The 18,453-nt window shown below is 39.0% G+C and overlaps 1 protein-coding gene across 4 annotated transcripts; it reads right to left on the reverse strand.

Moving 5' to 3' along the window:
- Positions 1-1,393: 1,393 nt before the first annotated feature.
- Positions 1,394-14,505, reverse strand: LOC146966177 (holocytochrome c-type synthase-like). 4 transcript variants are annotated; one of them, XM_085763457.1, is made up of 8 exons: positions 14,397-14,505; positions 12,394-12,516; positions 11,747-11,794; positions 10,681-10,808; positions 9,464-9,615; positions 7,113-7,232; positions 6,275-6,361; positions 1,394-2,850 (listed from the first exon to the last, which is right to left on the reverse strand). In XM_085763457.1, the coding sequence occupies exons 2-8, from the start codon at positions 12,500-12,502 to the stop codon at positions 2,652-2,654; spliced, it is 843 nt and encodes a 280-aa protein (XP_085619583.1). In that variant the 5' UTR covers positions 12,503-12,516; positions 14,397-14,505; the 3' UTR covers positions 1,394-2,651. The 4 variants fall into 4 exon arrangements, with proteins under 4 accessions (XP_085619583.1, XP_085619586.1, XP_085619585.1 ...); XM_085763460.1 differs by having other exon boundaries at positions 12,394-12,512; positions 14,391-14,502; XM_085763459.1 differs by having other exon boundaries at positions 12,394-12,512; positions 14,387-14,501.
- Between the last annotated feature and the right edge of the window lie 3,948 nt (positions 14,506-18,453).

Raw genomic sequence — 18,453 nt, forward strand, 5'->3', positions numbered from 1 at the left:
GATTACAGATGAGATTCTTGATCCAGTTTAACTATTTTACCTTTTAAATGTTTAATAGTGCAGCAGTTATCAAGTTAACAGTTCATGTGTGAGCTTTATTTTCCTCTGTAGAGAATGAATCACTGTCTTCTCTGTGTGTTAATTTATGTAATTATTGTTTTTGTTAATTAACATTGTCTAGATCTACAGTCTCAGGACACAAACAGACGTTGCCGTTGGAGACAGAGGAAGAAGCAGCAGCAGCTTTTTATTGCAGAGTCAGAAAATCAAAGTTTTTTTTGTTTGTTTTTTTTTTAAAAGACACAAGAACGTTTTGAGTCGGAGACAAAGAGACACAGAGAGAAACCGACATCCGTTCCTTCAATAAATAAAAACACAAACTACGGTACCGTCGGTGCAAACACACAGTCGCTGACCGGAGAGCTGAGACCGCCGGCCCGTAACCGTGGCAACAGCACAAAAAAACATCTGGGCTGAGAAATCCAATGAAGATAAAGAGAGAAGAGAGATCCACGATGTCAGAAGGTGAATGAGTCCTTTAGAAAAATATGACTTTATGTCCACAACCACAACCAGCTCACCTGTCAATCACCTGTCAATCACCTATCAATCAACTATCAATCAATAATCAATCACCTGTCTCACTCATATTTACAGTTCCCTACAGGCAGATGAAGATGGAGACAGGTGGAGGTCACATGACTGAACAAGCCTCAGTCTGGAGCAGCCAATACTGCAGCTTATTGATCAGTTATTGGTGATTTTATTTCTTTTTTTCGACACGCACACTGTGGTTCAATGTAAAACTGTGTAATGTTTTATTATACAGCTCTGGAAAAAAGTAAGGGGACCACTCCCAGAATGATCAGTTTCTCTGGTTTTACTATTTATAGGTTGTGTTTAGAAATTTTGTTTTATTCTATTAACTACTGACAACATTTCTCCCAAAATTGAAATAAAAATATTGTCTTTTAGAGCTTTTATTGGCTGAAAATGACTAAACTAGTCAAAATAACAAAAATCTTAAGTCTTTTCAGACCTTGAATAATAATAATGCAAAGAAAACATGTTCACATTTATTCCTAAAGAACACAGCAAGAATATTTTAACTCAGGAAGAGTTTATAAATCAGTTTTAGTGGGATAATGTCGATGTTTAATCCCAGCAGTGGTTTTTATAATCTTCCTATGACCTCATCATGTCTCATTAAGTAGAATGAGTTGTGTTTGTGTTTAAAAAAGAAAAGAAAAGAACGACTGTCATACATGTAGAGATGCTTTTAAGAAACATTTGTGAAAGTGCTCTCTTATTTTTTTCCAGAACTGTATATGTTATTACTATAATTAGTTATGAAGTTATTGATCTCTGTGTCTGTAAAGTCGTCGAGGCTGAGACTCGTGAGGCTCAGAAACAAAATCAAATCACATTCTTTATACATCATTTACATTAGAAAAAAATAAAGTTGAGCCTCTAGACTTTTTTATATATTTCTACAACATCGTCATAATCTGAACATGAATGAAATGAACCGCGACGTCTCAGCCGATTGAAACGTTTCTACGTAGGAACTTTTAACCCAAACTGCAGCGAGTCCATTACAGACTACAACTCCCATAATGCACCTGGCCGACATCAGCCCACCTGCTGAGTATGGGCAAGCGGATTTAACATTTAAAAGCCAAGTTTGACTCTCTGGAATTAACATTGTAGATATCAACAACGTCTTTCTGACTCGTCGTTACTACATTTTGAATAGTTGGATTGGTTTTATTCAAGATATCTGTAATTCAGTTTTGCCTCTTGTCAAAAAGAACATTTCAGATCCACAACTTCGTTCTTCCTCTTTAACCATTCATGTGTATGGGGTTTGTCATTACAGATATCTATAATTCAGTTGCAGATATCCACTATGTGAATTACAGATATCTGTAACTGAATTATGACTAGTACGAATTCCAGTTACAGATATCTACAACTTCATTTCGCCTAGTCAAAACTTAATTTAAGATATCTGAAAAGGGACATGTAGCCTAGATATCTTTAATTGATGTGAATTAAAGATATCTAGAACTGGAATTATGACTAGTCAGAATCAAATTGTAGATATCTCAAACTGGAATTAGTACTAGTCGTAATTCAGTTACAGATATCTGTAATAATAATAATAATAGTGGATATGTGCAACTGAATTGTAGATATCTGTAATGACAAACCCCATACACATGAATGGTTACAGTGACGCCATTTGTCCTAGGAAGAATGTAGTTGCGGATATCTGAAATATTCTTTTTGACTCGGCAAAACTGAATTACAGATATCTACAACACACATCCAGTCTGGTTTTTAAATGTTAAAATGGCTTGTTGTCATAGCTGAGGGACCGAGGGCCGATCGGTTTCCCAGAATCCCCCTGTGACCTGTGACCTTTGACCTCCACCTGCTCTGATGCACGAGATGCGAGATTAAAACCGTTGAAGACGAAGCTGAAGAACTAAAAAACTCTACCGTCGTCGTCGTCCAGTCGTCACACGATGAAAAGAAAGAAGAGGAAACGCCGCATCCACAGTCTTAATGTGTGTGTGTGTGTCTGTGTGTGTGTGATGTGTTGACACGGCGACCAATCAATCCGACCAATCAGAGCGAGCCCCTCTCTAGGACGTCCAGCGCCACCAGGCCACCTTCATCCGGTCCCACACGGCGTCCAGCGAGTCGAAGGCCGGGCGCACGTCCAGGATGGAGAACTTGTAGGTGCTCTGGTCGATCTCTCCGTCGTAGTAGTCGATGACGTAGCGGACTTCCTTCCCACAGCGGTCGATGATCCAGTCGTGGCGGTCGAACGGCAGCTCGTACCTGAGAGGGGGGGGCGGAGCCAAACACAGATTTTGAAAAGGGATGTTTGAGTTGTTTTATGAGCTGTCTGTTTGTTGTTTATTCAGTGTCTTTTAGACTGATCTGATCTGACTGTTTAAATAAATATATTAAACTAGAAAATCTACAGGACATTAGTCAAATACATTGTGAATATTTTCCCATATGTTTCAAATTCAAACTTAAAATTTGATTAAAGCAGAACTATGCAGGATTTGGGCTGTAATTATTGTGGCTCAGAGTCACTGTGATGGTTGAGTGACCTGTTATGAAGTGAATGGGGTCTAGGCCAATGCGCTCACCCCCCCCACTGGCTGAAAACCGCACTTGCAAGATCAGTCGTCCGTCTCGGTGTTACAAATCTCGTCAATGGATAGAAGTATCGCGAGAAACTGCCTTACGGCAGTACGAGATAAGAACGCATATGACGTCATGCATGTCACGAATCGTGATTGGTTTGAGTTCGGAAAGTCGGAGGAAACCATGGAAACATGAAATGTTTACTGATGAAGTTCAGCTTGTGGCTAACAGGGAGCTAATGCTAACACAGATACACACACCATGGGTCTTTATAAGATAATGTAATACATCATGACACACACACACACACCTTCGCGTTTTGGAACCTTTATTCCTGTGTGTGTATGTCTGTGTCTTTGTGCCTGTGTGTGGCTGTATTAGCGTTAGCTCCGTGTTAGCATAGCGTTAGCTCGGTGTTAGCGTTAGCTCCGTGTTAGCATTAGCTCCGTGTTAACGTTAGCTCGGTGTTAGCAGGGCTTAGCAAACAGCAGTAAACACAAGCACGTGTAGGGGGGGTGGAGGAAGTGGCAGCGGCGAGTTTTTTTTTTTTTTTTTTTTTTTTACGACAGTGACATGTGCCTACCAGAACTGTGGGGGAGCTCCGGAGAGGGAAAAAAAGAGAAACCAACGAAGGAGCGAGCTATTTCCGGCCGACCTGCATAGTTCTGCTTTAAATTATCCAGTAGTTGTGGGAAGGTCTTCAATTGTGTAATAATCTCAAGTTAATTTAATTTACTTTATCACTGTTATGGTTTAAAAATCAGGTGCAAAATATAAATTAATAAATCTTTATATACCGTAAAACACCAAATAAGGGCCCGGGCGTTTATTTGCTTAAATCGCTCAAATCAACAGGTGTTTATTTGGGACCTGCGTTTATTAATAGTGTTCAACCTGGACCTCCTTCTGGGGAAAGAGGCTTCACTCTGTGGCGGCAGGCGGTGGCGGTGGAACGATACGTGCGTTTCTCAAGGCATTACTGTAAATACGGCCAGGGCGGAGTAGCGGACTCGTTCTCTGTCTCGCTGACCTCCGCCGTCCTGGACCGCACAGGTACCAGGAGACCGAGACCCCCGTCATGTCGGTCCTCTGCCCTTCTTGATCCGCCGCAAGTTGCAAAAACCCTGCGGACGCCCAGTCTCTCCACCCCTCTCCCACACTTCAGCACCTGTTGGCTCGCACCACCGTCCTTTTTTTTTTGATTGAATTAATGAAGTAGGCCTATAACTAATAATAATGTAGCCTATAGCCTAACTAAATACGCGTATGAGTAATCAGAGAACAGTTGGCTGTTTACGCTACTTTTAAAGGGAGTCATTTAAAACGAGGACCGAGCCGAGCCGAGCCGATGCCCAGGACAGGTGCTGGAGTGCGGATGAGAGGAGTGGACAGACCGGGCAGGAGCCACCAGCCCAGAGCGTCTCGTCGGTCCTCGGCCGTCTTTAACGGCTAGAGACAGCCACTATATTTGCATAGAATATTTTTTGGCAACCAGAAAAACAATGTTTGACCCGGCGTTTATTTGGGATGGGCGTTTAATATAAAAAATATTTTGCTACACCCGGCGGTTAAAGGGATAGTTCACCCTAGAATGATATTTCGCTCATTATCTACTCACCCTCATGTTGACTAAGGGCTGGAAGAAGTTCCAGAGTCCTCCGTCCCTTCTCTGAGTTACAGGGGGTCTTAGCGTAGCAGTGCATTTCAAAGCAACGGTTGTAAAGGGACACCAGAGCTCTTCGTAAAAAAACACACACAAAAAAACATCCAAATACCTCCATGATGCTCGTATGTAATGTCCGTCTTGTGCTGAAGCCCCAAATTGCGTAATTGTCCCGAAAAAAATGAAATAAGTCCACATTCCAAGCATGTTTGTAGCATTAGCTCTGTGTCTGTTGTCCGGTTCCGCTGCCAGCGCGCATGCGCAAAGTTCGCACTGAGACCGACTCGAGTCTCAGTCTGGTTGCGCATGCGCGCTGGCAGCGGAAGACCGGACAACAGACACAGAGCTAATGCTACAAACATGCTTGGAATGTGGACTTATTTCATTTTTTTCGGGACAATTACGCAATTTGGGGCTTCAGCACAAGACGGACATTACATACGAGCAGCATGGAGGTATTTGGATGTTTTTTTGTGTGTGTTTTTTTACGAAGAGCTCTGGTGTCCCTTTACAACCGTTGCTTTGAAATGCACTGCTACGCTAAGACCCCCTGTAACTCAGAGAAGGGACGGAGGACTCTGAAACTTCTTCCAGCCCTTAGTCAACATGAGGGTGAGTAGATAATGAGCGAAATATCATTCTAGGGTGAACTATCCCTTTAATTGGGACCGGCGGCAATTTGGGACTCGGCCATTATTTGAAGTTTTACGGTACTATATTATAAATGTTTAATTGTAGCCTGATAAGCCAGACTACATCATTAACATGTCTAGTGTGTCAACGAGCGGTAGACCTCGTCTCAATCCAGGGGGCGGGATGAAGGCTGTCTTTCAAACTGCCTCTGCACCAATAGGGTAGCGCTACGACCAATCAGAGCAAAGAGCAGGATGACGTCGGTAGATTAAACTTTTCCCGTATCCCGTCGACAAAACACCAAATACATCCTTCTTCTAAATGAACGACTTCAGTGCAGTTTCTTGCTCAACTTTTAAAGAAAATGACAAGTTTAATTCTTTCAAAGTTGATGCCAACACTGATTCAAACCATTCCTTTGCCAAAGCCATCTATCTTCTTGTCATGTTTTTCACCGTCGCTAGTATGTCGTCATGGCGTTAAGCCGCCCAACGACTCTCTAAACAGATAGAGCGCTGTGATTGGTCAACACAAATGGTGTTCCAGACTCAAAAAGTTCCTATGGCTCGTTTCTAGACCCACCTACGGAGCAAAGAGATTTGCTGCCGCTAGGGGGCAGATACATTTCTAGGCTAGTTTAATTGACCAGTTTGAATTGAATCTAAATCACGTTTTGTTCCTGAATCCACAAAACATCCTGATGTTCTGGATCAAAGTTTTCCTGATCCCACTAAAAAGTTCTGGGGTCTCATTTATAAAACTGTACGTAGGATCGTTACTAAAAGTGTAAAACATAAAAAACAAACTCACCCCATCCAGTGGCGGACCCGAGCTCGGGGCGAGAACTCCTTGGCTTTACCGCCGAAGCGCTTCAGGGTCGGTCCACACGGACACTCGCTATGGAGACACACACACACACACACACACACACACGTTCACATACAGTAACCACAGTGATGTCACGGCAATGAGGATATGGCAAGTGGATTTAACATTTAAAAGCCAAGTTTGACTCTCCGGAATTAACATTGTAGATATCAACAACGTCTTTCTGACTGGTCCTAACTACATTTTGAATAGTTGGATTTTTTATTCAAGATATCTGTAATTCAGTTTTGCCTCTTGTCAAAAAAAACATTTCAGATCCACAACTACATTCTTCCTAGGACAGATGACGTCACTTTAACCATTCATGTGTATGGGGTTTGTCATTACAGATATCTACAGTTCAGTTACAGATATCCACTATGTGAATTACAGATATCTGTAACTGAATTACCACTAGTACTAATTCCAGTTTGAGATATCTACAATTTGATTCTGACTAGTCAAAACTTAATATAAGATATCCGAAAAGGGACATGTAGATATCTTTAATTACGGTGAATTAAAGATATCTAGAACTGGGATTATGACTAGTCAGAATCAAATTGTAGATATCTCAAACTGGAATTAGTACTAGTGGTAATTCAGTCGTAATGTCGTAATACACATGAATGGTTAAAGTGACGTCATTTATCCTAGGAAGAACATAGTTGTGGATCTGAAATATTCTTTTTGACTCGGCAAAACTGAATTACAGATATCTACAACACACATCCAGTCTGGTTTTTAAATGTTAAAATGGCTTGACATAATGATGACTCACGTTGCGTGCATGGCCTCCCACTTGAGGATCTCTTGCCAGGCCTGCTCGTTGTTCGTGTTGTGGATCTTGATGATGTTGGTCATGTCCGGGGCGGCGAGGTCGTCCTCTCGCCAGCGCCACCTGCAGACGAGTCAGTGGAAAACAAAAAGAAAAAACAACACGTTGAGACTCAAATTCTTGTAGTAGGTCCGAAGACTCTGAGGCACCAAATCTGTTCCTTATTAAGTCCATGTCCTGTGAAACCTAGTGAGTAAGAAACTTATGTGTGATTCTCGATGCTGATCTCAATTTTCATAAGCATGTCTCTTTCATCGCTAAGCTTTCTACCATCTTATGACGCTTTTCCACTAGCGCGGCTCGGCACAGCTCGGCTCGGCACGGCACGTTTCCTACAGGCAGATGAAGATGGAGACAGGTGGAGGTCACATGACTGAACAAGCCTCAGTCTGGAGGAGCCAAAACTGCAGACACACACACTGTGGTTCAATGTAAAACTGTGTAATGTGTTATTTCTTATATGTGTTATTATTATCATCAGGGTTCCCACTCTTTTCTTGAAATACTTTTCCAGGACTTTTCCAGCTGCTACAGTCTGACAGATTTGTCATCGCCCCGTCCCATTTATGCTTTGCAGAAGTTGTAGTTCGACAGTTGTACTTTATTTTGTACATTCAACCAATTTGTTTCTATATTCATTCTTTTCTCTCACCGCCAGAAGTTTGATTTAACGGTGTGCAGTCTATGGCTCTAACTTATCTATGAAATAATATCTTACGTGCTTAGAAATTACGACAAATTTATCATAGAACAACACAAAAACATGTTGTTTTTTATTTAAACCGCACCTAAAACAGCTCTCTTTTCTCGCTGGGCACATCTTTGGAAAATAAATCCTTAGCAGGGTCTGGAAAAGTCAAATCGAGCTCTGGTCGCTGATGTCACCGTGTGATGAAACAATTCTCGGCACGGCACGGCACGGCACGGCGTACTATTTTTAGTTCCTCCTCGGCCCTGGTTCCAAGCAGCCGAAGCGATACTATAACGTGACGTCAGCCGACTGCCTTCCACTGATTGGACAGAGCGTCGTCACTGGAAGAGTCGCGAGCGCTACGTCCGACATGAGAATCAAACCCGGAAATTTCAAAAACGGCTTGTGTATTTTACATGTATTCCTTATGTAATGTTGTGCTTTGTTTTGTTTTTGTGAAAGCACATTGGGCCTCATTCACGAACCGTTCTTAAGAACAAATTTGTTCTTAAGTCCTACTTACGAAGTTTTTACGAAGATTGTGGCATTCATGAATGTTTTCTTATCCAGAATTTGTTCTTAACTAAGAACAAAATCTAAGAACAGTCAGGAGTATACTTACGCACTTTTAGGTGCTGAGACTTCTGCAAAAATAACCGATTATAGTGTTTTCTTTTGTTCTGCAGTTGTATGATATTATATGATTTGAATAAGAATTATTTTCTTATCTTTTATGATGTTTTTAATAATCATATATATTAATAATAATAATTGACGAATCATTTCAGTCTCTTAAAAAACATTATAGACCCTTAATTCATATCAGTTTTTTCCCCCCTTTTCTTTGGGGGCGGGGGGGGGGGCATACAGCTGCCGATATGATTTTTTTTTTCCTAATTGCGGGCTGCAACAGTGCACTTACTGTAAGTGTTCACACTACACACAACTGTTTTTTTTTTCATATGTGATAATATGATGATATTTATGATGGCACACGTGAGAGTGTGGTCTCTCTGATAACAACCGAAGAGCTGCATCCACTGCTGACGCTACTAAATATAAATATAAAATATAAACTAAATATAAGCCTTTTGTTTGTTTCTTTGTTTAATTCCTGCCGCAGTAGCGCCACTTCACTACTTAAGTTCTTTTTACGTTTGGAGTCTGGTGCTCCCTCCCAGATTTTCATTTGAGCATTTCAACTTTCTTTCTCACTTCACCTTCTCTGCTCAGTGCCTGTGGGTGCTGTGTGCACACGGCCCTGCAGTCTCATGCCCTTTTACGGGCATTGATGGGGCCGTTACCTATGCTAATCATATGTTAATTAGACTCACCTGGCACACGCCCTCAACTTACGAGGAGATGGCATTCATCAAGTAGGAACACAGCTGCGAACAATTCTGAGGCTTACGAACGCGTTGATGAATCTGACGTAGGGTTTTCTTAAGGAACCTCTTAAGAACAACTTAAGAAAGAATCTAAGAAGATTCTTAAGAAGATATTGGTGAATGAGGCCCATTGAGTTTGCGCTTGTCGCATGAAATTTTGTTGTTGTTGTTGTTGTTGTCTCTGTCCGTGTGGCGGCGGTGAGTGGACGACGCACCCCTTCCTCAGCATGGCGTTCCAGAACATCTGCTCCGACGGGTAGACCCAGTTCTTGTTCTCGGGGCCGTGGCGAGGGATGGTGGACTCCTCCCTGTTGATGGACAGGTCGAAGGGCTGGTCTGGGGCCGGCGTCTGGTTGGGAGGGGGCATCTGGACAACACAGAGTTAAATACAGAAATAATAAGAATAAAAACTCAACTAGAGATGTCACGATTATAAATGTTCTTGGTACCATTATTGTCAGAGAAATAATCAGTGTTACAATCATCACGATTATTAGGACTGGGACGATATGCTTTTCTCCCGATTTGATTCTTCTATGATTTTTTGGATGGCGATTCGATTTAAATTGCGATTCTACGATATTGCCGATTCTCTCGATTTTTAGTCTTTAGCATTTTTAACATTTATCTGCACACAAATACTGTAGGAGCCTATAAATTAACATACTCCATTATAAAGTGAACTTAAACCCTTTTCAAAACCTGGACTCTCTGTATGTAAAAAAGGCGAACAAATGCACATTGCACAATATAAAAAAAATTCAAAAAAAAAACAGAAATTCAAAAAAAAAAATCGATTTAAAAATCGTTCGATATTTATGTGAATCGATTTTTTCTCCCACCCCTAACGATTATTATGCATTAATTAATTTCACAACACTATGAATGTGTCAAATCAAATATTGTCAAAATGTATTTATATATTATATAATACTCATTGTTTACACAAAATATTTTAAGTATCTATTAATATATGACCAAGTATTAACCCCCCCAGGAGAAGTGTTTGAAATATTCAGGTCCTAAATTGTCGTCTATACCAAATGTTTACATTTATTTTAATCGTTTTTTGTTTTGTTTTGTTTTTTCTTTAAATACAAATGACACTCTAACATTTAATTTCCTACCAATTCAACGTTACATTAGTTAAATGGACTAGTATCTGAGCATTTACCTTTATTTTGTGCACATCTGCCGATACGGTTCTGACATAATCTTTTTTGGGAAGTGACGGTATTTAGGAATCTTTACGATTAAATAATTGTGGCGTTTAATAGACCGATTAATTGTGAAAACAAGTAATTGTGACATCCCTAATCTCAACAATCAAAGTGTTTGTTGGTTTAAAAACCTCCTAGAGACTCGATGTTGGTTGATTATTGTTAAAATAAAGATGTAAAGTCCGACTGTGACACCGTGACAGTGAACGCACCATGTTGGCAGGGTCGATGTCGCTCTTGGCGCCGGCCTTCATGGGACACTCCACGAACTCGTAGGCTCGGTCCTGGTGAGCCGGACCTGGTTCTGCTTTGTGCATCGGACACTCGGAGGGAGGAGACGCTGCAGGAAACACGAGACACATGAGACACGTGAATCACCACGACAACGACCACCGAAGAGCAAAAACAACTCAACAACCACTTAAAAAAATCAATTTTCCAATTTATATCGATCTTCATTCTCTAATGCATCGCACTGTTGCACCGTTTACTTCTGGAATGAGTCATGTTAAATATAAATGTGCATTAATGTAGCTGCTTTTCAGTCAATTTAATATAAACATTAATATTTTTAATAAAACACCAGGTTAGTGAGTTTCACCTTTGTACAATTTGCAACATTAGTTTTGTCAAAATCTCTTTCATAACCAAGTGAATTGGTGTTAAAACTTAAATATTTCTAAATGCCATGTAAAGCCCTTTGAGACAAAGTGTTTGTAAAAACGGGCAATACAGATAAAATTGCCTTGCCTAAATGAATCAATATCGACTCAGAATCAAATCCATTCATTAATCAGTAGCGACACTCGGCCCTCGATCAGCCGTAGCAGAGGAAACCCCTCAGACGGTCCATAAGTCAGTGTAAATGTATTAGTTATAGTGTTTTGTTTTATTCTATGCATATGTTTGATAGATAGATAGATAGATAGATAGATAGATAGATAGATAGATAGATAGATAGATAGATAGATAGATAGATAGATAGATGTTATTGTCTGCCCCAAAGGGTAGCAGAAATTTGTCTTTGACAGGGCTCATCATTTTACATACACTCAATAAAACACAGCAAGGCAATAAAAACATTTACAAAAAATAAAAAGCACAATAGCAGCAAGTCATTTTGGATTGTTTAGGTTGGAGTTCTTGCACTGAAGGAGAATCTTAATCTCATTGTGCATGTGTATAGTGACAATAAAGGCATCCTATCTATTCTATCTGGTTCTGAATAATTGATCACTTCCAGGCAGGGATCATGTGACGGCGGTCCGGTTCACCTACCGGCTGCAGGCTGAGCTTGGTGCATGGGACACTCTGCAGGAGGAGACACTGGAGACACAGACAGAAACCAGTTAGAACCTGATAGAACAACTCAAACATGATCATTAAAGGGATAGATCACCCAAAATTGAAATTTCTCATTACTCATGCGAAATGCGAAATTGTCCCGAACAAAATTAAATAAGTCTATATTTCAAGCTTGTTTGTAGCGGAAACTCCTCTTCCCGGTTCGTCAAATTTGGACGAACCAGGGTCTGTCCTCTTCCCAGTTCGTCCAAATTTGACGAATCGGGAAGAGGAGCTTCCGCTACAAACAAGCTTGAAATATAGACTTATTTAATTTTTTTCGGGACAATTTCGCATTTCGGGGCTTCAATACAAGACGGACATTACATACGAGCAGCATGGAGGTATCTGGATGTTTTTTGGTGTGTCTTTTTATTACGAAGACAGTTGGTATCCATTAGCAACCGTCATATGGACATGCACTGCTACGCCGAGACCCCCTGTAACTCAGAGAAGCCACGGAGGACTCTGAAACTTCTCCCAGCCCTTAGTCCACATGAGGGGGAGGAGATAATGAGTGAAATTTGAATTTTGGGTGAACTATCCCTTTAATAATTACATAAGATCATGTAATTCCTCACCTGCCACAGGTTTGGGCTCCTGGTGCATGGGGCAGCCCTGGGGGGGGGCGGCCATCATGGCCTCGGCCCTCACTGTCGGAGCAGCCGGAGTAGACATGGACGCTCCCATCCTGTCCCTTCTATCTGATCTGATGGAGACACAGAGATACACAACTCTATAAACTGATAAACTTCATTAAGATTTTTATTTTTACTATATTTTATGTTACTATATTATATGTTCTGGTTTTATTTCCTCCATCACTGAGCAGCGTGCTGAAGGTCAGTCTGACATCCTGCACTAGAGCTGCAACAGTTAATCAAAAAAAATAATTGATTATTAAATGAATCGTCAACTTTTTTAATAATCTAATAATCAGTTTGAGTTGTATTTTTAAGAAAAAAAAGTCAAAATTCTCTGATTGCAGCTTCTTAAATGTGAATATTTCTGGTTTCTTTGTTCCTTCATGACAATAAACTGAGTCTCTCTTTGGTTTGTGGACAAATCAATATTTTTTAACATTTTATTGACCAAACAACTAATCGATTATTTGTTTAAATAATAGTTAGTTGCAGCCCTATCCTGTACAATAATACATTTATTCTAACAAACACTATTTTGGCATCTTTTTGATATCTTTCTCAACAAGATTCTGCTGATCCAAAAGACATTTTTGAGAATGATTAGTTTTGCTAAAAAAACAAAAAAACATGAATCCTCTGTTCCTCTTTTTAGAAAATGTAATCTGTCATCAGTTTATAAATGTGAACATATGAAACCTGTGGATTCTGTATAAGTATGTCTATCTATCTCGTGATTTGCCATCTTGTTTCCAGTCTTTTTTTAAGTTTTCCTCAGACATCCACTCACATCATACAAGACGTTCAAAGGACTTTCATCTTCCCAGTTCTCTGAATCAACGCACTTCAAAACACAGAGGAGCTTCTCTATGGAGCAATGTACCTGCATCACTAAAATTAATATCTAAAAACAACTGGAAAAAAACACTCTTTAGCAAAGATTTGTAGCACTTCTGGATCTGTCAATCTTTATCTTTCATTTTGTAGGTAAATTGCTTTTTAAAAAATCTCTTAAATGTCATGAATCATCTTTTTTCCCTTTCTTTTTTTTCTTTGAAGACCATCACCGTTGTTTTTACATAGAGAAGTGTTTTCATCAGCCTTTTTTTTGGCTTCCACCTCTCCTGCACAATGTTTAATTTCATTATTTTAATGTAGTGTGCAGATAAACTAAACTAAAATCAATATCTACACTGTCTTTACAGCAGCTCCTGGTAATTACATCAATTTAAAGGAGTAATTCTCCACCTTACAGACCTATGAGAGATAACTAACACTAATATTTACTAACCTGGTTTATCACTTCAGCTGTTTGCACGTTTCACACGTTTACAAGGCGACTACAGTCAAGTGTGTGTGCAGGTTAGAGATTACAGCTGTTAAACACAGCGAAGGAAACCACCAGAACATCCAATAATGACCTCAGAAACAAGAGGAACAGAGCAGGGCGGTGGCTGACAGTCTGATCCAAGTTACACTACATATAAATACATATATGTCCATCTGTATCGTGACATTTTAAGGGTCAAATAACCTAAAATATGAAGGTTATTCGTCAGACTGTCCGGTTATCCTTGGTTAACCTCGAGGCTAACATTAGCAGTTAGCATCCAGAACTACATTTAACTACAGTTAGCCTCGTTAAGCTACTACAACATGGACCCAGACCTGTTAATCATGATATATCGTCATTAAATCCTCAGATTAAAACAGAGTAAACAGAATAAAGTCAAACAGAAACCATGGTTTAGTCTGATGGAGATGGAGCTAACACCAATTAGCACTGTTCTGCATTCATTTTAACGCTAAACCAGGCTAGCGTGCTAACTAGCCGCTAACGTTAGCCAGCACGTTAAAACTGTCTTCTTCCATCTTTAATTCTCACGTCATTCCATCACAACGCGTTAATATTATTAATAATGATTTAATAAACTCACCACTACGTCTCTGTCTGTTGTAATAAAGTCCAGAACCAGCAGCGGGACCAGCAGCGGACCAGAACCACCGACCTGTTCCTCTCTCCTGTCCGGTTACAAACCCAATGTCAACGTGCAGTTATTACCCACAAGCAGTTGCGCAACGTGGGTTACATGTGCCGTACGTAAGACACATACGTCATCACGTCGGGCGGAAAACACTGTTTAGTAATTTATCATAAAAAGGGCTCTGATTGTTAGATTAGCATGACTTTATTAATATTTCTGTGGACTCAAACGTGTAATTAAATGTACATTGTGGTTTTAATTAACGTTTTAATTTCCTACTTTTTAAAAATATTACTTGGTATCATCTCATCTGTGACCGGTGATGGGAAGGAAAAGTCTTTATTTTAATATTATTAGTTACATATTACTAATTACCTTGTTAAAAATGTAAGAAGAGATGTAAATATAATCTTAAAATATAATATAATATAATAGAATCACAATTTCAAGTGATGTAATTTGAGTTTCACAACCTCGTCATCTCTCCTAATCTATATTTACAGAAAATAATGCAGAATGACATCAGTCGTTGTCTCTGTTATCTCATCCACTGACTTTTCTGTTCAGCTACAAACAGCAGTTCATAATATCAATCAATCAAACAAACTTTATTTCCATAGCACTTTTCATACAGTTAAAATGCAACACAAAGTGCCTTTTCCATAAGCACTTCCATAATCCTGTGAAATAAAGTCAAATAAAAGTCAAGTACCCTATCCCACCCATATAAAAAATATATATTCTGATGTAACTCTCAACAGTCACCACCATTTTGATGAGTAACTGTGATTTTATTACATTTTTCTCTCTAAACTGTAAAATCTTGCAGTTATATATATTTTTTAAATGTGCTTGTGTAACCCTGTTACGTAGAAATTTCCCAGTGCTGCAGCTGCAGTGCAGTCTACAGTAAAATTATTACAAAACCCAATTCATCCTGTAGTGGTTGAGTCTGACCACTGGGTGGCGCTAAAACACTGTCTTATCCTTGTGTTGAGTTTGTCATGTAAAATAATAAAATTTTTATAACACAAAACAAAAACAAAGAAACGCTGCAGAAAACTGAGGTGAGTTTAGATTTTAAAGAGCATAATAAACACATAAACCTGTATCTCTGAGTCTGTGTCTGACGTTCTGCTGCTGTGTTTTGTCTCCGCTGTGACCTTTGACCCTGACATTCCTGAAACAAGATCCAGGTCAAATCTCAGTCAGAGTCAAACCTTATAAACTATGAACTCATATAACTTATATAACCTATATAACTTATAACTGTGATACTAATAATAACTTAAATGAGTTATTTCTGTGTTCATGATGTTGAACAATTCAGATTTACTGATATTTATTGAACGAAGAGTCACTTTATATTTGTTTCTGTTTGTCTCATCCTACAGATTTTTAAAAGTCTGATTTTATTTTATTTTATTTTATTTTATTTTATTAATTAAACTTTAAAACCATTTAATCTGACACGCAGGCAGCTCTGACTGGATTACCATGCCAACGGCCCCCGGGGTGTAAATGAGCCGAGACCCTCACCGACCTCGACTTCCTTCAACTCTCCGTCCAGTTGTTTACGTTTTCTGTGTGTGCTTTTTTTCTCCAACTAAAACTGAATGTTACCATGAACTGAAGTCAGTTGGTAAAGTTTAATATTATATTGGTTAAAGGGATAGTTCAACATTTTGGCAAATTGGCCCCATTTCCATAATCCCTATAGTCATAGCAGTAGGTTCGTTACCTTTAATTGTCGGTGCAAGCTGTTTTTAGAACGGCGGAGCAGAGCCGTGAGCTGCTCAGAGCTACGCTACGGAGGCTCATGGGATTTCTTGGTTTCCCTCATCATCAAACTCATCAAATACACAATCCAACAACTCCACAACGCTCTGGTGGACAAGTTGTGAGCTGCACATTCACCACGCTATGAGATAATAACACAGCGTTACCAGACAGAGTTGTTTTAGAGGGAAATACAGAGACTGTTGATGAAAAACTGTCAGTGGTTTTGCATGAATTTACCTCTAAAACAACTCTGTTTGGTAACGCTTGCACCGACAATTACAAGGTAACAAACCTACTGCTATGACTATAGGGATTATGGCAATGGGCCAATTTGCCAAAATGTTGAACTATCCCTTTAAGATTACTAATATCATTATCAGAAACAGATATTTTTTTCAGCTCCAGAGGGAAATGAGGTTGAGTTACAGCTGCTCCCTCAACAAAGAACAGAGAATATACATGTAATAACATTCAAGATAAACATAAATAAACGTGTCCTTATATTTATAATATAAGAAATATGTCAGGATATGAGCTTTAAATATACTTATATTTAGCCTACTTTTTCTCACTGCAGTGACTAGTAATTTTAGTAACTTTTATTTTATGAATGTTATTAAATATGAACTTTTAGCTTTCATCATATTAGGGTTAGGGTTTATTATATATTGTGTTGTCTGTTTTGGTATTGTGTGTCTTGTATACGGACTTGAGTCTGTAAAGTGTAAAGAAAAATAACATAAAATACCTTACTAGTATATTGTTTAAGATTTGTGGATATAAACTCAACAGTTTTCTTTATTTTGTTTTTTAAATAGACACATGTTTTTCCCTGTAGTTTATCATTTTCTCTTTTTCGACTCATGTACATTTGTTTTCCCACTGATAAATGATAATAAAGTCGTATACGTATCCTATATAAACTTAAATTACAGTCAGTAAATCTAAACTAAAGCTGCTGACATTATTTTTCTGTTGTCATGAGCCCATTAAAGAGTTAAAAAAAAAAGTCTCTTATTATTATTATTATTACTGGATATTGTTCACACACAGATATTTGAACAGAACGAGGCGACCACAGGGATCACAGAGTGAACGGATCAGTCGACACATTCCACCGTTGTTTTGGTCCAAATGTTTTTGGCCAACAACTCTTCATCTCCTCCTCCTCTTCCTCCTCCTCTGCTCTGGTGTCCACGGCGACGACGACGCCCACCACTCGCTGGCTGACGGCAGATTTAACGCTCTGGGTTTGGCTCCATCAGCTGTTTTTATGTGGAGTTAATTAACCCTCTATGGTAGCTACGCTGCATTATGATGCCAGTGGGGGAAAAAATGTTTGGAGTGTTTTTATGTCTCAAAATAGACTAAATAAACATCATCTAAAGACATTTTTTAAAATTATTTATTTTTGGAAGTTTTTGGGATTTGTTACCTGTAGGCAACATTGTACCATTACGGTTCATCATCTACTGTATTAGAAACACCAGGCAGTCTCTGTAGACTTTCACCTTCACTGGCCTCATCCTCATCCACATTCTCATTCTCATCATCATCATAATAGCCTGATGTTTACTTTACTGCATCCAAAATCACATTTATTAAGGATAAAAAACAAAATTATGACGAATTATATGTTTTTGAACATTATATTTACACCTAAACACACACTATCATAGTCTCATAATGCAATTTTGATTCCATAATGGTCCACTGTCGCCTCAAGGCAACATTGCAATTTTCTATAATGGTACGTTGTTGCTTTGGGGCAACAGGTGCATTTTAACAAGTTTCCATTATTTAATAAGTAACTAAATTGCATGGAACTATTAAAAATTAAACTTTACTAATCTATTAGTGTAAATATATTTTTTTCCAGATGAAAAAGGGCCAGGAAGTTACTGTATGTTTTCAGACCGTTTTAGTGGAGCAAAATGGCAAACCTGTTTCCTTTGAAAAAGTCTGCAAAAAAGGGTTTCAGTGGCTTCTTGAAAGTCATGTGATAAATTAAAGCATTGTTATTGGTTCTCTAAGGTCTCCTCTCTTTTTTAAAGTATTACAGCATTAAATGGGATGAATTGTGAAGATGTGACAGGCCAGAAAGTGGTGGCAACATGGTACCATAGAGGGTTAATTAATTAATGGGAAAGAGAAAGAGAGAAGAGAGTCTGGATTGAGAACAAACGCTCTGAAAATCTCTCACACCAGCAAAGTCACAGGGTTTCAGTTTCTT

This window comes from Trachurus japonicus, chromosome 20 (genome assembly GCF_045865225.1).
Source record: "Trachurus japonicus isolate A0001 chromosome 20, Traja_1.0".
Classification (NCBI taxonomy): Eukaryota; Metazoa; Chordata; class Actinopteri; order Carangiformes; family Carangidae; genus Trachurus; species Trachurus japonicus.